Raw genomic sequence first — 25,346 nt, forward strand, 5'->3', positions numbered from 1 at the left:
GAATAGGAATATCTCCAAGTGCTTAAGTGACCGACACCTTTTGTTCCCACTGTTCTACAACCCCTTACTGGGCGCCCAGGCGGACAAAACCTGGGCAGCGATCTCCGAGCTGGGCGCCCCACGCCCATTGCGGGCAGAACGGGGGAGGGCTCCCCGAGGCGGGGTTCGGGGCGCGCCTTGCGGCTCCTCCCTCCTGCCTGCTCTCTGGGCTGGCCGGGGCCGCGGGGAGGGCGGTGGTGCGGACACGAGATCGCTGTCAGGCGGCCTAGGCGCAGTCTGGAGTTGGCTGGTCAGTCATCTTCCTCCCGTGGAGCAGGGCGCGATGAGCTGGGAGCTGCTGCTCTGGTTGCTGGCGCTGTGCGCGCTGCTGGCGCTCGTGGTGCAGCTACTGCGCTTCCTCCGGGCCGACGCGGACCTCACCCTGCTGTGGGCCGAGTGGCAGGGGCGACGACCAGGTGAGGACCTGCTGCCGCCTCTGCACTGGGAGCCCGGGTTCCGTGCGGTCGGATTTCCGCTGCCCCTGCGTTCATCCGGGTGGCGTGGAGCTTCCGGGCGGCGAGGATGCGCCTTTCTCAAGGGCTCTGGTTCGGGGTGGAAGGGGCCAGGGCCTTTTGTCTTCCGTCCCGGTCCCTACGGACTTGCTTTTACTTGCTGAAGTTAAAGAGCCTTGGTATCGGCGGGGGCACCTTCAGGTCTCTGAGTTCTCCGCCTGGCTCCCAGGGATTCTGAAGCAGCGTGGGAGGGCAGTACTTGAAGAAACTGCGCTTGTAAAGGAGTGTCCTTTTGAGGCTACTTCCTGAAGTTGTTTATCTGCCATCTCTCACTCTACTCAAGAGTAGTGAAATGGAATTTGAGATAATACAATCACCTACAAAGCTGCCTATCCATTGGGATAAAAATAAAGAACTGGATTTTGGGTGCTTTGCCTGAAGGAAAAGCACATTATTGGCATACTAAAAGACATTCTACCTTTTATCTATGCTCAGCTTAATATTTGATGGTCGTTTACTAAACGCATTCTATGTGTTAAGCAGTGCACCAGGCCCTTTTCATTTTTGACTGTTCACCTTTACAATGACTCTTATAAAGTAGGCATTATTAATCTTATTTTCATAATGCTCAGAGAAGTTCAGTGGGCTGTCCAGAGCTAGCCTTTGGGTCTACAAGGGCCAGCAGGAAGTGGGGTTTCCCTGGACCTAGTTTCCTCCCATGAAAATATCTAAATCTTGTGAGGAGGTTTGCTTGGAAGTGATTAAGTGAAAAAGTGAAAGTGTTAGTTGCTCAGTCGCTTCCAACTCTTTGGGACCTCATGGACTGTAGCCCGTCAGGCTTCTCTGCCCATGGAATTCTCCAGGCAAGAATCCTGGAGTGGATTGCCCTTCCCTCCTCCAGAATATCTTCCAAACCCAGGGATCAAAGTCCTGATCTGCACTGCAGGCAGATTCTTTACTGTCTGAGCCACCAGAGAAGCCATGGAAGTGATAACTTTAAAAATGGAGCCAGAGAGGGAAGGGGAGCCCTATCACTCACATGGGGGTGAAAATTGGTTCTTGGGGACTGAAAAAAATCTTAGATGGAACAATGTTTTATGCCCCTCCTAAGCTCAACCCTAACTGACAAAGTATTATTCCTTAGTATTTCATTTTTCTTGTTTCTTTTCTTGGAGGGGGGTGTAGCACTTACACTGAGTTCACGGAAAATATGTAAAACATGTGCAAGATCAGGGTTACAAAACTATGGCAAATAGATGGCTGTGATTGGCAGACTTTCTCTTGGTCATTGGCCCATCTCAGCAGATGGAATGCATGTACCTGTTGGCTGCTTTGTCGACTTCAGTGTTTGATCTTATTTGTGCTTAGTGTTAACTTGGACTTCGAGAATTACATAAAAATACTTTATATTTTACTGTTCTACAAAAGTTACTCAACTGATGTCAAGTGCTGAAGAGAAAAAACGTTGACAATATCTAGCAGCTAGTTAAATGAAAAGTTATTTTCACATATCAAGCAAAAGTTAAGGTGACTAAAGATAACTGTGAAGAAATTCATTTGGTGTTTTCAGTGTTTTACTTTTGCTGGAAAAATATCAGTTTTGAAGGATTTTTAAACATTTAATTACTTTGCTATTATTATCATGTAGTTATATAATTTGCTGATTTACAAATGTAATATGATACATTGCAGTTCATGTAAATACATGTTATTCAGCAAAATAACTTTTGTAAATTTACAGTTGTAAAGTTAAATGTTAATAGCTTTTAAATTTTAATTTAACTTTTAACTTTTCAATTTCACCATGCTTACACCTGCACTTACTGAAGAATAAACTTTATAGAACTCCTTTTATGTCTAAAGCATAGACACATACATGCAAGGGCTTCCCAGGCAGCACTAGTGGTAAAGAACCTGCCTGCCAATGCAAGAGACACAAGAGACGCAGGTTCTATCCCTGGATGGGCAAGATCCTTGGAGGATGGTATGGCAACCCACTCCAATATTCTTACCTGGAGAATCCCATGGACAAAGGAGCCTGGCAGGCTATGGTCCATAGGGTCGCAAAGAGTTGGATATGACTGAAGCAACTTGGCACTCAGATATATGAAGATACATAAACAGATATGCAGTATATTTGTGAAATTAAAATGTTATTAGGGATGTTATTAGGAAAAATGACTAAAAAGACTTCTAGGGGCTCCGGGAGGGAGGTATTAGGGGGTGAGAGAGTTGGAAGGGAGGTGAGGGAGATAATGAAATAGAGTTAAAGGAACATGAAGATAGATTCAAGTTCCAAAAACAGCTCAGATTGGAAAGATGGGCAGACTCTATTAAGGTTTAAAAAAAAAATTATCCTCTTTTTCATTTTTATGTTGTTGTTCAGTTGTGAAGTCATGTCCAACTCTCTACAACCCCCTGGACTGCAGCACGCTAGGCTTCCCTGCCTTTTGCTATTTCCCTGAGTTTGCTTAAATTCATGTCCATTGAATCAGTGATGCCATCCAATCATCTCATCTTCTGTTGCCCCCTTCTCCTCTTGCCCTCAATCTTTCCCAGCATCAGGGTCTTTTCCAGTGAATCAGCTCTTTGCATCAAGTGGCCAAAGTATTGGAACTTCAGCTTCAGCATCAGTCCTTCCAGTGAATATTCAGGGTTGATATCCTGTAGGATTGACTGGTTTGACCTCCTTGCAGTCCAAGGGACTCTAACACCACAGTTTGAAAGCATTAATTCTTCAGCACTCAGCCTTCTTTATGGTCCAGCTCTCACACCCAAGCATAACTACTGGAAAAACCATAGCTTTGACTCTATGGACCTCTGTTGGCAAAGCAATGTCTTTGCCAACAAATAGCTTTTCTTCCAAGGAGCAAACGTCTTAATTTCATGGCTGCAGTCACTGTCCACAGTGATTTTGGAGCCCAAGAAAATAAAATCTGTCACCGTTTCCACTTTTTCCCCATCTATTTGCCATGAAGTGTCACTTTAAAATGTTGACAATATACTCACATAAGGCAACTTTTAAAAATACAAAAGGATACATGGTGACAAGTAAAGCTCTCTCTCACTCTTGTCTCCCAGCTGCCCAGTGTGCCTTTTTGGAGGCAACCACCATTTCCTGCCTTTTATGTATCCATCTAGAGATACCTTCTGTGTCTCCAAGCATGTATCTCACATGGTAAAATTTCAGAGTGACTAATTTTAGGTACTTCACATAGATCTAGAAAAATCCATAGCACTAGTCCAGAGTAGGAAAAGTCTCAACAGCAGAACATATGTGAGGAAAACAGCTCTTATTTGACAGTGACCTCAATGAGGGTCAACTGCGCAGTGCCAGGAAAGATCAGGCAACCTTGTGGAGCTGTTTTGTGTCTTATGTAACAAACTGCAAACAACAAAAGATGTTTTCTGAATACCTGCTTGTGTTGGCCTCTGTGCTGGGCACTGGGGACACAGCAGTGACTGAGCCAGCCACTGTCTGGGCCTTCATGGCATGTCCCTTCTGAAAGACAAGGGAAGTGGTTTAGTCAAGTCACCCTACTTGGAGCTGTTGAGACCCCTGGGAATCCTGTATCCTGCTCTGGCCAGCTCCTTTCAATAGAACATTGACCAGTGGGAGCTTGTACAGAGGGTGTGAGAAGAAGGGTGACGAAACCAGATGCCGTGTCATCTGAGGGAAAGTAGCAGAAATTGGAGGTGTTTATTTAGCCTTAGAGAAGCAAGAGATGCAAGGACTTAGGGAGGACAGAGCCTTCAAACAGATGAGACACTGTCATGTTCAAGACAGGCCTGATTTATCCTTCCTGACACCACAAGGCAGAACTGCTGCCAGCTGCTGCCGGTCTGTAGAAGTTAAAGGTATCAGTATAGGAAAATTCCTGAAGCCCTTGAATGATTGTGCTCAGTGCTCCGTTGCTTCAGTCATGCCTGACTCTTTGTGACCCTATAGACTGCAGCCTGCCAGGCTCCTCTGTCCATGGGATTTTCCAGGCAAGAATACTGGAGTGGGCGGTCATACCCTCCTCCAGGGGATCTTCCCAACCCAGGGATAGAACCTGGGTCTCCTGTGTCTTCTGCATCACAGGTGGATTCTTTACCCTGAGCCATCCGGGAAACTCATCTTGAATGATTAGACTTCGATTCAGTTCAGTCGCTCAGTCATGTCCGACTCTTCACGACCCCATGAATCGCAGCACGCCAGGCCTCCCCGTCCATCACCAACTCCCGGAGTTCACCCAGACTCATGTCCATCGAGTCAGTGATACCATTCAGCCATCTCATCCTCTGTTGTCCCCTTCTCCTGCCTCCAATCCCTCCCAGCATCAAGGTCTTTTCCAATGAGTCAACTCTTCACATGAGATGTCCAAAGTACTGGAGTTTCAGCTTCAGCATCATTTCCAAAGAAATCCCAGGGCTGATCTCCTTCAGAATGGACTGGTTGGATCTCCTTGCAGTCCAAGGGACTCTCAAGAGTCTTCTCCAACACCACAGTTCAAAAGCATCAATTCTTCGGCGCTCAGCTTTCCTCACAGTCCAACTCTCACATCTATACATGACCACTGGGAAAACCATAGCCTTGACTAACGGACCTTAGTTAGCAAAGTAATGTCTCTGCTTTTGAACATGCTATCTAGGTTGGTCATAACTTTCCTTCCAAGGAGTAAGCGTCTTTTAATTTCATGGCTGCAGTCACCATCTGCAGTGATTTTGGAGGCCCCAGAAATAAAGTCTGACACTGTTTGCACTGTTTCCCCATCTATTTGCCATGAAGTGATGGGACCAGATGCCATGATCTTCGTTTTCTGAATGTTGAGCTTTAAGCCAACTTTTTCACTCTCCACTTTCACTTTCATCAAGAGGCTTTTGAGTTCCTCTTCACTTTCTGCCATAAGGGTGGTGTCATCTGCATATCTAAGGTGATTGATATTTCTCCCAGCAATCTTGATTCCAGCTTGTGCTTCTTCCAGCCCAGCGTTTCTCATGATGTACTCTGCATAGGAGTTAAATAAGCAGGATGACAATATACATCCTTGACGTACTACTTTTCCTATTTGGAACCAGTTGTTCCCTGTCCAGTTCTAACTGTTGCTTCCTGACCTGCATACAGATTTCTCAAGAGGCAGGTCAGGTGGTCTGGTATTCCCATCTCTTTCAGAATTTTCCACAGTTTATTGTGATCCACACAGTCAAAGGTTTTGGCATAGTCAATAAAGCAGAAATAGATGTTTTTCTGGAACTCTTTTGCTTTTTCGATGATCCAGCGGATTTTGGCAATTTGGTTTCTGGTTCCTCTGCCTTTTCTAAAACTAGCTTGAACATTTGGAAGTTCATGGTTCACGTATTGCTGAAGCCTGGCTTGGAGAATTTTGAGCATTACTTTACTAGCGTGTGAGATGAGTGCAATTGTGCGGTAGTTTGAGCATTCTTTGGCATTGCCTTTCTTTGGGATTGGAATGAAAACTGACCTTTTCCAGATCTGTGGCCACTGCTGAGTTTTCCAAATTTGATGGCATATTGAGGGCAGCACTTTCACAGCATCATCTTTCAGGATTTGAAATAGCTCAACTGGAATTCCATCACCTCCACTAGCTTTGTTGGTAGTGATGCTTTCTAAGGCCCACTTGACTTCACATTCCAGAATGTCTGGCTCTAGGTCAGTGATCACACCATCGTGATTATCTTGGTCATGAAGATCTTTTTTGTACAGTTCTTTTGTGTATTCTTGCCACCTCTTCTTAATGTCTTCTGCTTCTGTTAGGTCCATACCATTTCTGTCCTTTATTGTGCCCATCTTTGCACGAAATGTTCCCTTGGTATCTCTAATTTTCTTGAAGAGATCTCTAGTCTTTCCCATTCTGTTGTTTTCCTCTATTTCTTTGCATTCATCGCTGAGGAAGGCTTTCTTATCTCTTCTTGCTATTCTTTGGAACTCTGCATTCAGATGCTTATATCTTTCCTTTTCTCCTTTGCTTTTCACTTCTCTTCTTTTCACAGCTATTTGTAAGGCCTCCCCAGACAGCCATTTTGCTTTTTTGCATTTCTTTTCCATGGGGATGGTCTTAATCCCTGTCTCCTGTACAATGTCACGAACCTCAGTCCATACTTCATTAGGCATTCTATCTATTAGATATAGTCCCTAATATCTATTTCTCACTTCCACTGTATAATCATAAGGGATTTGATTTAGGTCATACCTGAATGGTCTAGTGGTTTTCCCTACTTCCTTCAATTTTAGTCTGAATTTGGCAATAAGGAGTTCATGATCTGAGCCACAGTCAGCTCCTGGTCTTGTTTTTGCTGACTGTATAGAGCTTCTCCATATTTGGCTGAAAAGAGTATAATCAATCTGATTTTGGTGTTGACCATCTGGTGATGTCCATGTGTAGAGTCTTCTCTTGTGTTGTTGGAAGAGGGTGTTTGCTATGACCAGTGTATTCCTCTTGGCAAAACTCTATTCGTCTTTGCCCAACTTCATTCCGTATTCCAAGGCCAAATTTGCCTGTTACTCCAGGTGTTTCTTGACTTCCTACTTTTGCATTCCAGTCCCCTATAATGAAAAGGACATCCTTTTTGGGTGTTAGTTCTAAAAGGTCTTGTAGGTCTTCATAGAACCATTCAACTTCAGCTTCTTCAGCGTTACTGGTTGGGGCACAGACTTGGATTACTGTGATATTGAATGGTTTGCCTTGGAAATGAACAGAGACCATTCTGTTGTTTTTGAGATTGCATCCAAGTACTGCATTTCAGACTCTTTTGTTGACCATGATGGCTACTCCATTTCTTCTGAGGGATTCTTGCCTGCAGTAGTAGATGTAATGGTCATCTGAGTTAAATTCACCCATTCCAGACCATTTCAGTTTGCTGATTCCTAGAATGTCGACATTCACTCTTGCCATCTCTTGTTTGACCACTTCCAAGTTGCCTTGATTCATGGACCTGACGTTCCAGATTCCTATGCAATATTGGTCTTTACAGCATTGGACCTTGCTTCTATTACCAGTCACATCCACAACTGGGTATTGTTTTTGGTTTGGCTCCATCCCTTCATTCTTTCTGGAGTTATTTCTCCACTGATCTCCAGTAGCATATTGGGCACCTACTGACCTGGGGAGTTCCTCTTTCAGTATCCTATCATTTTGCCTTTTCATACTGTTCATGAGTTCTCAAGGCAAGAATACTGAAGTGGTTTGCCATTCCCTTCTCCAGTGGACCACATTCTGTCAGAGCTCTCCACCATGACCCGCCCCTCATGGGTGGCCCCACGGGCATGGCTTAGTTTCATTGAGTTAGACAAGGCTGTGGTCCTAGTGATTCGATTGACTAATTTTTAGCACGGGTGGCTGTGACCAGCGCACTTAGCACGGCCTAGAGGAGCTACCCCACGTCCGAGGTCAGGGGTGGAAGCCGGGAGGACCGCATGCCCGAGGGGAGGCAGCCAAGAGGAGTTACCCCACGTCCGAGGTCAGGGGCAGTGGCCGAGAGTGCCAGGCTGTGACGGCTCAGGAACGGCGGAGAGGAGCTACCCCACATCCAAGGTCAGGGGTGGAGGCCAGGAGGAGCAACCCCACCTCCAAGGAGCGGTGGCTTCGCGGGCGCAGGAGGGCCTAGAGGAGCTATTTCACGTTCAAGGTCAGAAGGGGAGGCGGTGAGGAGATTCCCCTCCTCCAAGGTAGAGAGCAGCGGCTGCGCTTTGCTGGAGCAGCCTTGAAGAGCTACCCCACGTCCAAGGTAGAGAAACCCAAGTAAGACAGTAGGTGTTACAAGAGGGCATCAGAGGGCAGACACACTGAAACCATACTCACAGAAAACTAGTCAATCTAATCACACTAGGACCACAGCCTTGTCTAACTCTAACTCAATGTCTAACTCAATGATTAGACTTACCCCTCCCAAATGAGCTGGTGCCTCAGAGGTAACTAGATTACTCATCCTGTGAGGGAGTTAAATGGTCAATAGCTTGAGGGGAGAATTCTTAACGTGGGTTGGGGGTTGAACTCTAAGTTTCCTTTCAACTCTGAGAATCTGCTTTCAGAGGCTCTTTAGGGGAGGCCATGATATATGCCAGATTCTGTCGAATTGTTTTTTTTTTTTTTTTCACATTTTATTTATTTTTTTTGTTTTAAAAGTCTTTATTGATTTTGTTGCAATATTGCTTCTGTTTTATTTTTTTGTTTTTTGTTTTTTTTCTGGCCCCGAGGCATATGGGAACATTGCCTGACCAGGGATTAAATCCACACCCTCTGCATTGGAAGGTGAAGTCTGAACTCCTGGACTGCCAGGGAAGTCCCTGTAGAATTGTTAAATAATTGGTGCTAAGTTAAAAAGTTTTCTTCTCCAGAGTGGGAGGAAGGGTATCAGAACTGCAGATGTACTAAGGTAAATGTGAGCCTGATAGTTTTCATTGTTGTATTAATATTTGTATATTGGTATACACTTTTCACTTTCATGTATTGGAGAAGGAAATGGCAACCCACTCCAGTGTTCTTGCCTGGAGAATCCCAGGGACGGGGGAGCCTGGTGGGCTGCCGTCTCTGGGGTCACACAGAGTCGGACACGACTGAAGCGACTTAGCAGCAGCAGCAGCATACAAATGAAGAGGGCTTCCCAGATGGTTCAGTGGGTAAAGAGTCTGCCTGCAGTGTGGTAGACTCAGGTTCAATCCCTGGGTCGGGAAGATTCCATGAAGGAGGGCATGGCAACTCACTGCAGTATTCTTGCCTGGAGAATCCCATAGACAGAGGAGCCTGGTGGGCTATGGTCCATAGAGTCACAAAGAGTTGGACATGACTGAAGTGACTGAGCATGCACGCATGCATGCACAAATGAAATCTTTACTACTATGCTAGCTAGTAAACAGTTACAAACAAATTATATTCACCTTGGAGTCTTGTATACTGCAGAACTTTGGAACAATGAGTAGGAGATCAAACAAGTCAATCCTGAAGGAATCAACTCTGAATATTCACTGGAAAGACTGATGTTGAAGCTCCAATACTTTGGTCACCTGATGCAAAGAGCCAACTCATTTTAAACGACCCTGATGCTGGGAAAGATTGAGGGCAAGAGGAGAAGGGGGTGACAGAGGATGAGATGGTTCGATGGCATCACTGACTCAACGGACATGAGTTTGAGCAAACTCAGTGAGATAGTGAAGGACAGAGACACTTGGTGTGCTGCAGTCCATGGGGTCGCAAAGAGTCAGAGATAACTTAGCTACTGAACAACAATTTCCCAAAAAATCTGCAGAGTTGCTCAGTTGAGCCTTTCCATAAAAGTGCATCAGATTTAGAAGTTCCCTGGTGGTCTAGTGGTTAGGACTCAGAGCTTTGACTACTGTGGCCTGGGTTCAATTCCTGGTCAGGGAACTGAAATCTTACAAGCCAAAAAACAAACAAAATACATAGTGCAATAGATGATAGGAAAGCACTGTAGCCCAGACATAGTATTTGGGATGTTTCTGTCCTTTGTTTAGATATTTACATGAAATCGCTTTCCTGAGGATATTTTCTCGAATGGCTAAGATAGTTGGGTCTACAATATTGACCATATTAAAATGTGGCAGCTTAGGCTAGAGGTCAGACATACCTCGACAAATATCCTAGCTCTGCCAGGATTCTTGGGTGGAGTCCTTTCTCTAAGTGAGTTTCTGTGCTAGGCACTGAGGACACAGCAATGAATAAAGGAGACAGGGTCCCAGCCTTAAGGAAATTTACAGTCTAGTGGTGTAAATCAATCTCTGTAAACCTCAGTTTCCTTTCTTGTAAAACTGAGATAATTCCTGTTTCATAAAGTTCTTGTGAAGATTTTAATAAGGTAATATGTTTAAGCACATAGGAAGCAATGGAAAAATGTTAAGCCATTGAAGTTAGTAATCCCATTGACCCTGGCTGGAGAAATTAGAACATTCAATGTTTTGCTGCCAAAATCCATTTGTTAAATAATTTTGCAACAGTTAGAGTTGACATTTTATTATGCACTGAGTCCCCTGGAGGAGGGCATGGCAACCCATTCCAGTATTCTTATCTTGAATATCCCACGGACAGAGGAGCCTGGCGGGCTACAGTCCATGGATGGCAAAGAGTTGGACATGACTAAAGCAACTTAGCTCACACTCCCACACGTGTGTCAGTCACTGTTCTGAGTGCTTTACATGTTTTAATTCATTTCTCTCAACAATTCTATGAAGGAGGTTTTATTATTAACTCAATTTTCCACTTTTGGAAAATGAAGGCATTGAGTTCCCACATGGGAGGATTTCACTGCTGTGTGTGACACAGCTGGTACTTGAACCCTGGGAGTTAGAACAACCAGAGCACATACTGACTCACCAACACTTAGACTTTAGAATTGTTTGACTAAAATAGTAAACTGGCTTCCTGATTCTAACTTTTCTGATCCAAAATCAGCAATGTGTATCTTAAATAATACCTTGTTTCCTATTTTTGACAAATAACACATTTTACTAAGGTACACAGGAGCATTGCACTGCCCTGACTCGATGGATTCAGATGGACAGTGGCTATCATGTGCTGCAGTACAAATAAGTTTTTCGTTGGAGAATAAACCACTTGTCAGTGCTTTATTTCACATTTTTACAATCTTTAACAAGATGATACCTGGCAAACAGAGTATAACATTTCATCTCGCTCTCATATGTATTTCATCTTGGGTGAACTACTAGATTCTTCTAAGATGAAGGCTCAGGCATTTGGAAAGCTCTTCTACAAAATGACCTTTAGTTAGTTGCTAGGCATCAGATTATGATTGACAAATGGGGAAAACATGACTTCAAAAATTCAGGGTGATTCTACCATACCATAGAGTAGAACTTGGTATACTCAGATTTATCATCAATACCACCAATGTGAGCAATTAGAATAACAGAATAGAAAACTGGATGGAGCTATAAGTGATCATCTTATCTGAAGCCCTCATTTATGAATAAGGAAGGTGAGAAAATGAGTCCAGATACTTTCTATCTACTTACCCTTACTTTTCATGATCAAGTATGCAGATAGAGCCTTAGAGTCAGACCATGGAGTTGTAAGGCTTACCTTGATGTAAAGTCTGGAAAACTCTCAAAGAGTCTAGAATACACAAAATAATACAGTTAGTAATAAACTGTTACTAATATGATTTCTAACACTAGGTAGAAAGTGTTTCCTTAAGATATTTAATTTAAAAAAATTTTAAACCACTTTATTGAGGTATGATTGTCATATAAGAAACCGTCCATATTTAAGGTACACAACTGGATGAGTTTGGGGTAAGTATACACCTGTGAGATCACCACCACAATCAGGGCTGTAAACATAGGATACTTAAATTTTTAAGTTCCACATATTATGTCTTCATATTCAATGATATTGTTTAAAACTATTTTTTTCCTTTGGTCAATCTTTGATTTATGGATGTAACCCATAGCTTATTTTCCCCCCTCAATCCCTGCCTCCTTTTCAATAGAATGGGAGCTGACTGATATGGTGGTGTGGGTGACTGGAGCATCAAGTGGGATTGGAGAGGAACTGGCTTACCAGCTGTCCAAACTAGGAATTTCTCTTGTGCTGTCAGCCAGAAGAGTGCATGAGTTGGAAAGGGTGAAAAGAAAGTGCCTTGGTGAGTAAATCTAAAATACCAGCAGTGCTGCCTAGAAGTAAATCAGAGCCCAGAGTCAAAATTTGGGAATTTTAGAGGGAAGAGGGGGGTTTTCATGGGCAGTAGACTCTGGTTCCAAATGCTGAGTGCTTTGATCCAACTCCTTTTCCTTTTGTCACTTCTTAGTTAGCTGGCCTGACCTTTTTCTTCTTTTTCTGCCATCTTTCTACCTTTTTTTTTTTTTTTTTTTTTTAACACTAATTCTTAGCATTAGGGATTGATCATCAGTTCTCTCAAATGCTGCTTTGGATTTTTAGTGACCACATGAATGTCTTACATTTTTATCTTAGACAAAGAACAATTTGGTTCTTATGAATGACATACATATACGTTACCATAGAAATTTAATTGATATTTTGTTAAAATGTCCGATATTAAAGTCATATGAAATAATATAAGATTTTTGTTGTAAAGGACAAAAAAACAGGAGTGGAATTAAATTTTTTTTCTGGACATGCTGTGCAGCATGTGGGATCTTAGTTCCCTGACCAGGGATTGAACCAGTGCCCCTGCAGTGGAAGTGTGGACTCTTAACCACTGGACCACCAGGGAAATCCTGGAGTAGAATTAAGTTTGAGAAATGCAACTTGATATAATATTTTTCATATATACAGGACAATAGTGTTTTTATTTATCTGTTTGGGTTTTGGTGTAGTTCACAGTAAAAGCAGTCTCAAGTAATACAGTTATTATTTCTCATAGGAAATTTATTATCTACACTGAAATAATTTTGAAATTTCCAGAAGATCGTTGTTGTTGTTGTTTTGTCATCTACTTGTCATTCTTTAAAAATCTTTCTTTCACTTTGCTGATGGAACTAATCACCCAGATATGGAGTTAGCTGATAAGGCCACAAGCCCTCTTTCACGATATTGCTCTTAAAGGCCTCTTGTGTTTTTCCACTGGGCCACTTCTTTTGACAGTTGCTCCTCTGCTGTTGAGACTTGCATGGGAAGAAATGGAGTGTAACAGTGTTTCTTAGCTTGAGTAAGATTGTTTTCCTTTTATCTGTCATATCATGGGTGCAGACTTTTCTATTGCTTTTGAAAAACAGTTAATATTTCACAATTTACTCCTCTGCCCATAAAGCCTTTTCACCTCTTCTCTACTTACTTGTTTTTCTTACCAAAATACAACTTTGTTGCATTTCAGGGCTAGAATTCAAGGAAATTAGTTTGAACTGTTCTTTTGATAACAGAAATAGAGAGGCCATTACAGCCCAGTGTGTTTCTTGGTTGGGAATTTCAGAATTGTGTCCTTTTCCTTATTCACCTCCTGGAATCCTTAGCCTCTGAAAGGAATCTTTTCTGTGTCACGTGACTGGAAGACCCAAATTCTCATTGATTTTCAGCATAAATTTTTTAAAATTGTGTTTAAAAATCAAGCAGTGAACCTATCATATAACAGATGTACAGAAATACCTCTGTACCTCTAAAGGAATTGATCTAAAATGTTTGCTTTTTTTAGTTTGTAGTATAATCTTGATTCCTTCTAGAGGCTGTTCCAATACTGAAGTGGGTAGCCTATCCCTTCTCCAGCAGATCTTCCTGACCCAGGAATCGAACCAGAGTCTCCTGCACTGCAGGCGATCTCTTTACCAACCAACTGAGCTGTCATGGAAGCCTGGTCCAATGTTAGGTTGTATATATTTAAGTAGAAGAAAGGAATTCTGTTTCCTGTATACCCAGCCAGTTTTTTGTTCGATAAGATGTTGCCCATATCCTTCTCAATCTACTTCTTGGTCCTTAAAGAGAACCTCATCCACAGGGCTTCACTCAGAAATGAGCTCATTGCTAAGTGTGGTTGTAGGGTGGGTGTTAAATGTAATGTGAATAGCACATAACTTCCATATTAATTTTAAGTGTCTTTATTTAGAGAATGGTAATTTGAAGGAAAAAGATATACTCATTTTGCCCCTTGACCTGACTAACAGAAGTTCCCATGAAATGGCTACCAAAGCAGTTCTCCAGGAGTTTGGCAGAGTAAGTAGCATTTTGAGTGCATGAGTCTTGCTCTGAAGTAGCTGTAAAAGAGATTCCCATCTGTGGTGCTGTAGGCAAATGGGTTCATGAAGCATCTCACTTCATCTCAAGGGCCCAGCTGGGTCTCTTAATCTCTGAATCTGTGGCTTCATGTATTAATAATTGGAACTTTTCCTACCTTAATAAATTAACTCCTCCATGTAGAACAAAAGAAGCTAAAGATTCACTGTGCCTTTTATTTCTGTTACATTATTTTCCATAAAAAGTAACTTAAGGTGGGAATTTAATTCCATAGGTGAATTTTGGTTTTATCTTTTCTATTGTTGACCTCTGGAAATGTACTGTCCTGTTCCATTGATTCATCAAGTTAACAATATAACCAACCATCCCTAGGAATTCCAACAATCCATCTAAGTCATCCCTAAAGTACCCCCTTTCTGATTTTCTTTACTTAGATTGACATTCTGGTCAACAATGGTGGAGTATCCCAGCGTGCTTTGTGTGTGGACACCAGCCTGGATGTCTTCAAGGAGCTAATAGAGCTTAACTACTTAGGGACGGTGTCCTTGACAAAGTGTGTTCTGCCTCACATGATTGAGAGGAAGCAAGGAAAAATTGTTACTGTGAATAGCATGGTGGGAATTATAGCTGCACCCCTTTCTACTGGATACTGTGCCAGCAAACATGCTCTTCGGGTAAGGCTGTCAAAACTTAACTCTGATAGAACTGACCTGAACGTGTGTATGGAATATTTACTGCAAGAGATCATTGGAACTAGGTAGTCATGTTTGGAGACAGAGAGACCTAAGAAGATCTTGGGTAGAAGACTCACCCAGAAGATGCTAAAAAGACTTGAGCCCACATGCCTCTTCCTAATTCTGCAAATATGCAATGAGCACCTACACTGTGTCATACACTGCAACATATCCTGGGAGTATAAGGATGATATGATCCCTGCCCTTACTAACTGTATAGTCTAGCTGACATGTCACCCTTTACCTTGTCCTCATTTCTACCCCAACTTCATGGCAAATTTGGGGTCTACCTCTGTTTATTCTACACACATTTCAGGATTCTACATACATTTACTTGTCCTTCTCATTTCTGTGACTTTGTTTCCTTCCCCTTTTTTGTTGGTGTTTATTTTACCTGAATTTCTAAATGTACATGCCTATCAGAAATAGAAACTTCCCACGGGGTGATTAGCCCTGAGTGTCAAATCCCTACTGGGTCTAGCCTTGATTCTGTACTCTGACTTCATTAGAAGAAGAAAATCTAGTTAAGGCAGAGTCTAGGAGGAAGTTTAATTTGGCTTGTGTAACTTATGAGATATGAGTACTAGAAATGAATAAATTTTTAATGTTGGCTTAAGAATGGATAAGAAGAAACTGTAACTATATACACTATAACATGGAGCAAATTAAATTGTAAGGCCAGTAGGAAAATGATTAATAGAGACACGTGATATATAATTAATGCCATTGAAGGTCAGTTTACGTAGAATGTTTCACCGTTGGAATAATAAGATGCAATAGCTGAATGGTCATCAGTTTCATGAAAATTTGAAGGTTTGGTTCCATAGGATCCTCTTTCTGCTGTGAAGAGCAGACAATTGCAGAGAGTGATGAAATGAAATACTGCACTGATGATTTCCTCATATTTGGTAATAGGGTGTCAGTTGGACAACTCTCAGGCAGGCACATGAGGGAAGGTGGCCACCCCATCTGTTTGGTACCCAGTATCCCATAAGACATGCAGGATACTTTCAAACACAGTAGAAGTTGTCTGGCCTGCCCTCCAAGACTGTTTTGTACTGGATTTGATTGTCTGATACCATGTGTCAAGTTGAGATCTATTTATACCAGTAGCCAAACACTGAAACCAGGAGTCTCTTTTTGAAGGGCACATTTCCTTCCCTGATACTCAGCAAGCTAGAGAGTGAACTTACTTGTTGAAAAGGTCACACACTATACTAGATGTGATTTCAAGCAAGGAGAGGTTTTGGTGTCTGGAGTATTGGCTTTCATGGTGTCCTCTCCCCTCTTTTGCTATAGAGGGGCAGAAGGTTAAAGTTCATTTATCCATTTACAAAGCCTTTTTCCTGTCCATCTGAGTCAGGCACTGCATTAGTCTCAGACAGCACAAACCCTCAAAGGCCTTGTGTTTGTTAGGCATCAGCATTAAAGGCTGGTAACTGTTTAATGTTATTGGATCATAAATGAATGTACCTATGTTGGCTGCTTAGGCTTTTCAAAGTTAACTCAGTTTATCACAATGTAGTCTTGGGATATTTCCTGATTTAGGAGAAGAGATGAGGAGAAGTAGATGTTTACTTCCTATTTGGTTTAGAAATGGGCAGTATCTTTTAAGTCTAGAGGGTCTAGCTTGTTTTTACAAAAGTCATTGAGTAAGCAATCATATTACATTTTTAACTAGCCATGTACTGTCTTACTACACCTAAAATAAAAATTTTTGCTGAAACTAATAGTCTCTTCAGATAGTAATTGAAAAAATGGAACTGTTCCTCTATGATAGTTTCCCTTAAGTATTAATTCCAACTTGCTCCCTGTTGCCCTACCATCTGTACTTTAGGCCACTTTGAGGGATCATCAAAAGAAATCCAGCCTCAATGATGCTCCGTGAACATGCAGCCCTTTTGGAGCGGGGAGCTGGCGACTGGGTATCAGACTCTTCAAGGGTAGTCTCTCACTAATCCGGTGCAAAATCACTGATGGCACAAGCTAAACCACTGCCATCGGGGGGATGAACCACTCATACCTAGCAGGAGTTAAGAATGCCTGTTATAGATTGCCTGCGGTCTTATGTTTAAAAATGCCTCATCTTGTGTAATTACATTCCCTGTCCTTTACTCAGGCATTTCAGAACACATTTTGATAATGTGCTGCTATTGTCCTTCATAAAAAGTTGAAGAAAAGTAATTTCTTACTATTAAACATGAGATATGTGTCTGTATTTATTTGTTTTTTTTTTTTTTTTTTGTCTATTAGGGATTTTTTAATACCCTCCGAAGTGAACTTGCCACCTACCCAGGTATAACAATTTCTAACATTTGCCCGGGACCTGTGCAATCAAATATTGTGAAAAATGCCCTAACTGAAGAAGTCACAAAGGTAAAATTTCTAGATGGGAAATAATTTGAATGCTTTAGTAGTCATACCCTGGCCTTACATCACTATGCCTCAGGATTTTCATGTTAGAATCCCTTATGAATTATTTACATAACTCAGCATTAGGAAAATCGTTAAGGTTAGTTGATAGTGCTTTGGGATCCAGCTTTAGTAATAGCTAAAGAAATTACTAAGATACTGCTTATAAGTGATCCACTATTATGTGGGCTATCAATATTTTAAAAACCCAGTTTTAATCAATTCACAAATCATAGCAATGTTGAAAGTTCTGTGTGGCTGAATTTTAGTAAATTAAATTTTACTGGGATTTTAAAAGGGATTATGGTGAAGGAACTTAGCAAAAACCCCCCTGTTGAGATGTAATAGTTTTAGGTTGGCCTCACCCAGGCCTGTGCTTCCCTCAGCTCACAGATTACAAGTAATTAATCTACCAAATGAATAATAAATGTCTCATGAAGAATCCAGTATCACTCCATAATATAAAAAACTCTCTAAAGACCATGAAATTTTCCTTCTTCTCCACTAATATTTCTACTGAGATATAAATCTATATGTTTCCATGTAAATGTTTACATATACAATTTATATTTTGCATTTTCTATGGAGGCACTATAGTAAAATAGAATGAGCACAATGTTACAGGAATCAGGGGACCTAGAATATAGAACTGGTTACTACTAAATGGTCTGTGTGAGCACAGATAAAAGTTACTATATTTCTGGGCCTCAGTTTATTCATAAAACAGCAGTGGGTTAACTAGAGTAGCAGTTCCAAATTTTTTCGATATCAAGAAACCACTTTTATCTTCTTTCTCTATTTCATCCTCACGGACTTCATGTTTTATAGAACTTCATTTGCTAAATGTATGTATTAATAATTTGTTTTAAGATTTTTATTATTAAAATGACATAGTTATCATTAAGTACTTTAAGATGGTGCAATACTAACTAAAAGTGAATAACTGTTATCTTTTAGTTAGCCTGCACACTTATCTGGTTAAGTATATGAATTCCATTAGGTTTTCTGAAATATACAGCTTATGTGTGCATGCTTAGTCAGGTCTGACTCTGTGACCCCATGGACTGCAGCTCACTAGGCTCCTCTGTTCATGTAATTTTCCAGGCAAGATTACTGAAGTGGGTTGCCATTTCCTCCTTCGGGGCATCTTCCGGACCTAGGGATCGAACCCACATCTCTTGTATCGCTTTCAATGGCAGGCAGATCCTGTGCCACCTGGGAAGCCCATAAATAGTTTACAGGCACCCCTTAGTGCCTATGGGGACTCCTGAGGGGCATGAGGTCACAGTAAAGGAATCACTCAACTGGATGTCTCCTAAAAGTTCTGTGAGATACCCTAGATAAATACTTATCACTCACGAATTTTTCCAAATTTTCTTAGCCTACAGGCAGCACTGCAGACCAGTCCTACAAGATGGCAACCAGTCGTTGTGTGCAGCTGATGTTAGTCGCCATGGCCAATGATTTGAAGGAAGTTTGGATCTCTGATCAGCCTTTTTTGCTAATGATCTATTTGTGGCAATATATGCCAACTTTGGCCTGGTGGTTAACCAACAAAGCAGCAAAGAGAAGGATTGAGAACTTCAAGAGTGGAGTGGTAAGTCCAATTTATACATTTCTGAATTCATATCAATCTTGTAGGAAAGCATGAAAATTTCCAATTCTTAAAAATGTTCTTACCAACTGTCTGCCAATCTCATGATATATTAATAAATACAAAAGATATAAAAGGTTTTCCATCCCCAATGCATATCTGTCGGTTTACTGTAAATTACTACTGGTCTTGGAGAAAGTTTTCTACAAGGTAAAAATTAAATCAAAGATTGCCATTTTTTCCTTCTATGTTGCTGTCTGGCCAGTGTATGTGCCAAAATGCTTTTTCTCCACCATGTCTCCCCACAAACTCCAATCCATCCTGCAAGTCTCTACATTCTGTGTCACCTCCTTGGGTTGATACCTGGCCTCCCCCCTCATTTCTCTCCAGGACTGGGTGCACGTCAGCCCTCTGTCAAAGCACTTCCACACTATTAAGAGACGTAGTCCCATCTGTAGTACTGGTTCCTTTGACTTTGTTCCAGAAGGTCAGTTTGCACATCTGAAATGTGCCTGTGTCCGTGTTTAGGAAAACTTGCTGATAGCTTATTCTTTCAGCACTCATTTTTCCAGAAAAGTGAGGAATGTTAAATGAACTGGTGAAAAAAGAAACAAAAACCCAAAAACCCAAACAAAATACTTAAAGAGACTTAAAGGTTATAAAACTTTCAATATGCACTAACGTGTTTAAAACTTGAAAAATCACAAAGAGGGCTATTCATTTTATACTAACCAGTTTGTTTTGGGTCAAAACATTTATAAGTGATTTCCTAATGCTGGAACTTGGTACTGTGGGGTGGTTTTAAAGGTACAGCTTCATCAAATATTGCATCAGAGTCTGAAATTTAGAGGACAGCAGATAAAGTGGCACTGTGCCCAGTGATAGATAAGAGTTGAGGGGAAAGGCCACCTTACTAAAGAGTGAACCAACATTCTGGTTAAAAGCATGGAGCACGATGCTGGGCTACCTAGGCTGAAATCCCAGCTCTACCCCGTACTCATCATATGATCCCAGGCAGGTTATTTCTCTATATCTCAGTCTCCCCATCTATAATACTTTGGCCACCTGATGTGAAGAACTGACTCATTGGAAAAGACCCTGATGCTGGGAAAGACTGAAGGCAGGAGAAGGGGATGACAGAGGATGAGATGGTTGGATGGCATCACCGACTTAATGGACATAAGTTTGAGCAAGCTGGGAATTGGTGATGGACAGGGAAGCCTGGTGTGCTGCAGTCCATGGGGTTGCAAAGAGGCAGACCCAACTGAGTGAACTGAACTGAACCATCTACAAAATGGAAGATTACTGTTGATATTAGCACCTAGTCATAGGATTGTTATGGGGATTAAATGAGTTAGTATGTGGAAAGCTCTTAAAACATACCATGGTGTGTTATACTCATTAAGTATTAGCTGTTACTGCTTTTGTTTTGATGGCAGGAGGATATTTAGCAAACAGACAGTAAAGATTAAAGAATTAAATAATATGGCAGAGGGAGAATGCATTATAGAAATCACCGTTTCCAAGGGGAAAGAAGGATTAGGGGCTAGAGTTTCATTCCCATTGTAGCAGTTGTTCATAAGAAGGTTATTTTGTTTTGTTTACAGAATACCAACAGAATACCTAATGTAAATCTTGGGCTTCCCTAGTGCCTCAGTAAAGAATCCACCCGCCAAGGCAGGAGATGCAGGTTTGATACCTGGGTCAGGAAGATCCCCTGGAGAAGGAAATGGTAACCCACTCCAGTATTCTTGCCTGGGAAATCCCATGGACAGCAGAGCCTGATGGGCTATATACCATGGGGTAGCAAAAATGTTGGACATGAGTTAGCAACTAAACAGCACTGTAAATATAGGTATTGCATTACATCTAACATTTGCTAAAAATCATGACTTCTCTCTTCCTACCAACATATTTGAATTATTGCTTATTACATGGTCTCATTGCTTTATCACTTTTTGATAAACTGGGCATCCATTCATCTCCCCAAATCATTCTGAGATATATCTTATTCTTTACACAAAACCCTAGAAACTTTAAAAAGTTGTTCATTTTTTTTACTTCTCTCCTCATTGCTCTTTCCTCCCTACTGTTATTTTGTATTGTGTATATTCATCTCCTTATTGAAATTTGTTTGTAAGAATCTCAGTTAAGAGAATGCCACTATTATTCCCAAACTAAACATTGTTGTTGTTATTCAGTCACTAAGTTGTGTCTGCCTCTACGATCTCATGGATTATAGCTCCCCAGGCTTTTCTGTCCTTCACTATCTCCTGGAGTTTGCTCATATCCATGTTCATTGAGTCGGTGGTGCTATCTAACCATCTCATCGTCTGTTGCCCCCTTTTCTTTTGCTTTCAATATTTCCTAGCATCAGGGTCTTTCCCAATGAGTCAGCTCTTCTCATCAGGTGGCCAAAGTCTTGGAGCTGCAGCCTTAACATCAGTCCTCCCAATGAATATTAAGGGTTGCTTTCCTTTAGGATTAATTGGATTGATCTCCTTGCAGTCCACACGACTCTCAAAAGTCTTCTCCAGCACCACAATTTGAAAGCATCAGTTCTTTGGTGTTCAATCTTCTTCATGATCCACCTCTCAAATCCATACATGACTACTGGAAAAACTATGACTTAGACTATATGGACCTTTGTTGGCAAAGTGATGTCTCTGCTTTTTAATATATTGTCTAGGTTCATCATAGCTTTCCTTCCAAGGAGCAAGTCTTTTAATTGCATGACTGCAGTCACCGTCCACAGTGATTTTGGAGCCCAAGAAAAGAATATGTGTCAGTGCTTCCACTTTTTCCCCTTCTATTTGCCATGAAGTGATGGGACCAGATCCCATGATCTTAGTTCTTTGAATGCTGAGTTTTAAGCCAGTTTCTTCACTCTTCTCTTTCACATTTACCAAGAGGCTCTTTAGTTCCTTTTTACTTTCTGCCATTAGAATGGTATCATCTACATATCTGGGATTCTTGATATTTCTCCCAGCGATCTTGATTTCGGCTGGTGATTTATCCAGCCCAGCATTTTACATGATGTACTCTGCTTAGATGTTAAATAAACAATACACAGCCGTGTTGTACTCCTTTCCCAATTTGGAACCAGTTGTTCAACATCCAGTTCTGTTTCATCTTGACCCACATCCAGCTTTCTCAGGAGACAGGTAAGGTGGTCTCTTAAAGAATTTTCTGCAGTTTGCTGTGATCCACACAAAGGCTTTAGTGTAGTCAGTGAAGCAGAAATAGATGCTTTTCTGGAATTCCCTTGTTTTCTCGATGATCCAACAAATGTTGGCAATTTGATCTCTGGGTCCTCTGCCTCTTTGAAACCCAGCTTGTACATCTGGAAGTTCTTGGTTTGCATACTGCTAAAGCCTAGCTTGAAGGATTTTGAGCATATCCTTGCTGGCACATGAAATGAGCACAGTTGTACAGTAGTTGGAACATTCTTTGGCATCGCCAAATGAACCAAGATCATTCTGTTGTTTTCTTGTCATCTCCTGCTTGACCACATTCAATTTACCTTGATTCATGGATCTAACGTTCCAGGTTCCTATACAATATTGTTCTTTACAGCATTAGACTTTACTTTCACCACCAGACACATCCACAACTGAATGTTGTTCCCACTTTGGCCCAGCGACTTAATTCTTTATGGAGCTACTAGTAATTGCCCTTTGCTCTTCCCCAGTAGCATAGTGGACACCCTGTGACCCTGAAATGAAGTTGCTCAGTCGTGTCCGACTCTTTGCGACCCCATGGACTGTAGCCTACCAGGCTCCTCCGTCCATGGGATTTTCCAGGCAAGGATACTGGAGTGGGGTGCCATTGCCTTCTCCAGGTCTCCCCAACCCAGGGATTGAACCTGGGTCTCCCGCATTGTAGGCAGACGCTTTACTGTCTGAGCCACCAGGGAAGCCTCTGTGACCTTAGGGGGCCCATTTTCTGGTGTCCTATCTTTTTGCCTTTTCATACTGTCCATGAGGTTGTCTAGGCACAAATTTGTTTCTGTTCTTTAGGCTAGGAACAGTATGTCTGGAACTTTGTTTTGATGAATTGTTATTAATTTTAGGCATCAAAAACAATAACAGCATTGAATTTTGTGTTATAATTTGCTTTTGTCTTATTTAGTATATATTCTTGAGAGTGGTAAATGGGTATCTTCCCAGATGAAATGTCACCTCTTAGAAATTATTAAATTGCCTTGTTTTACTATCTTTCAAGTATTTTAATTCTAAAGACCCTTTGTATTTATTAAAGCAAGCCAGTGTAGGTATAACCTGCTGATCAGAAGAGTAATAGTAGAAATTTCAGCATTTATGAAATGGCATACTCAGATGTTAACAAATGACAGGGAAATAACGTTGCTAAGCCCCTTAGAGATATTTTGCGTAGCTTGAGAATTTTGGCTATGATTTTTATTCCTATTTAAGTATTTTTCCAAGGATTTATAAGGATACTTAACAGTGAATCATAATGATATAGCTCCTCAAAACAGAAGGAATTAATTGTCAAAACCTGGGGTAGAAGAAACTGATTCATATTTCTGTTATTCTGTTATAGGATGCAGATTCCTCTTATTTTAGAAGCGTGAAAAAAAAACATGACTGAAGGAGTATTTGCATTTTTCAAGCCACTGGAAAGAGAAATGGAAAATATGAAAAACAGCGATCTTCTTAAACATTGAAGAATAATTTGTCATTTTATTTCTTAATAGATACAACTTTCCTTTCAATATGTAATAACAAGAATGACAGGAGTCTTGCAATAAATATGTTAACACATATTACATTCCTGGGTAACGTACTCTAGTATATATGCTTAAAATCTAGGTTAGCAGAGTGCTAACCAAAGAATTACAGTAATCCATTTACCATAAATGCACGGGCTATTACATGAAGCAGAGTGCTGGATAGCAGGCGGATACAAAGAAGTGTCTGAAAAGGTCCTGCTTCCAAGTTGCTTACACTCTCTTGGAAGAATTCACAGGTACAAATGACTGGAATTTGACACCGTAGGTAGGACTCATAGCAGCCATTATTTTTAAAAACCTGTTATATGTCATTTACTGTACTGAGGTGGTTGGTAATTAGTTAATTAACTTATTCCTCATAACAGCCCTCTAAGGTAGGTGGTATTATACACCTTTGTAGATGAAGAAAGAAATGCCCAAAGCAAGTAGATGCTACTTTCCCAAGGTCACAGAGCTAGTAATGGGTAAAGACTGGGTTAAACTCAGCTCAGGAAGATTCCATTGGTGACTTTCTTACTTTAGTTATTATTGTTAATTTTACTTTAACCTTTAGAGTCTTACAGTAGAAAACGTGCATAGGCTACAACAGAAAACCAACAAACTTTCCTTGACTATTTACTATCAAGGGAGAAGAACAGGGGAAGAAAAACATGGTTCTCACTGATAAGTGGTTCACATTTTAGTTATAGACAAGGTTCAGTTCAGTTCAGTCACTCAGTAGTGTCCAACTCTTTGCGATCCCACAGACTGCAGCACGCCAGGCTTCCCTGTCCATCACCAATTCCCAGAGCTTGTTCAAACTCATGTCCATCAAGTCGGTGATGCCATCCAACCATCTCATCCTCTGTCACCCCTTCTCCTCCTGCCTTCAATCTTTCCCAGCACCAGGGTCTTTTCCAATGAGTCAGTTCTTTGCATCAGGTGGCCAAAGTCCCAGAGCCATCAGTCCTTCCAATGAATATTCAGGACTGATTTCCTTTAGGATTGACTAAATCCTAAGGTTGGATCTCCTTGCAGTCCAAGGGACTCTCAAGGGTCTTCTCCAAAACCACAGTTTAAAAGTATCAATTCTTTAGCACTTAGGTTTCTTTATGGTCCAACTCTCACATTCATACATGACTACTGGAAAAACCATAGCTTTGACTAGATGGAACTTTGTTGGCAAAGTAATGTTTCTGCTTTTTAATATGCTGTCGAGGTTGGTAAAGAATCTGACTGCAATGCAGGAGACCTGGGTTCAATCCTTGGGATGGGACGATCCCCTGGAGAACGAAATGGCAGCCAACTCCAGTATTCTTGCCTGGAGAATCCCATGGACAGAGGAGCCTGGCAGGCTACAATCCATGGGGTCACTAGAGTCAGACACAACTTAGCGACTAAACCACCACCACTACTAGGTTGGTCACAACATTCCTTCCAAGGAACAAGCGTTTTTTAAGTTCATGGCTACAGTCACCATCTGCAATGATTTTGGAGCCCCCCAAAATAAAGTCTGACACTGTTTCCATTGTTTCCCCATCTATTTGCCATGAAGTAATGGGACCGGATGCCATGATCTTAGTTTTCTGAATGTTGAGTTTTTCACTTTCATCAAGAGGCTCTTTAGTTCTTCTTCACTTTCTGTCATAAGGGTGGTGTCATTTGCGTATCTGAGGTTATTGATATTTCTCCCAGCAATCTTGATTAACACCCATAAAATAACTG

At 41.3% G+C, this 25,346-nt stretch overlaps 1 protein-coding gene across 1 annotated transcript; it reads left to right on the forward strand.

Moving 5' to 3' along the window:
• Window positions 1-206: 206 nt before the first annotated feature.
• DHRS7 (dehydrogenase/reductase 7) lies at window positions 207-23,678 on the forward strand. Its single transcript, XM_086320435.1, has 7 exons — window positions 207-455; window positions 11,955-12,107; window positions 14,022-14,128; window positions 14,584-14,823; window positions 17,137-17,259; window positions 18,677-18,892; window positions 23,453-23,678. Exons 1-7 carry the CDS (start codon window positions 323-325, stop codon window positions 23,498-23,500), a joined length of 1,020 nt encoding a protein of 339 aa, XP_086176561.1. The 5' UTR covers window positions 207-322; the 3' UTR covers window positions 23,501-23,678.
• The last annotated feature ends 1,668 nt before the right edge of the window (window positions 23,679-25,346 follow it).

This window comes from Bos grunniens, chromosome 10 (genome assembly GCF_055505025.1).
Source record: "Bos grunniens cultivar Pamir isolate PY7600 chromosome 10, Bosgru_T2T1.0, whole genome shotgun sequence".
NCBI classification, from domain to species: Eukaryota; Metazoa; Chordata; class Mammalia; order Artiodactyla; family Bovidae; genus Bos; species Bos grunniens.

What these genes read in the sequence shown, in the direction of transcription:
- DHRS7 (XM_086320435.1), top strand. Translation starts at nt 323, where the DNA reads ATGAGCTGGGAGCTGCTGCTCTGGTTGCTGGCGCTGTGCGCGCTGCTG. An exon ending in GTGGCAGGGGCGACGACCAG is followed by an intron (nt 456 to 11,954) that starts GTGAGGACCTGC and finishes CCTTTTCAATAG; the next exon opens with AATGGGAGCTGACTGATATG. An exon ending in GGTGAAAAGAAAGTGCCTTG is followed by an intron (nt 12,108 to 14,021) that starts GTGAGTAAATCT and finishes GTCTTTATTTAG; the next exon opens with AGAATGGTAATTTGAAGGAA.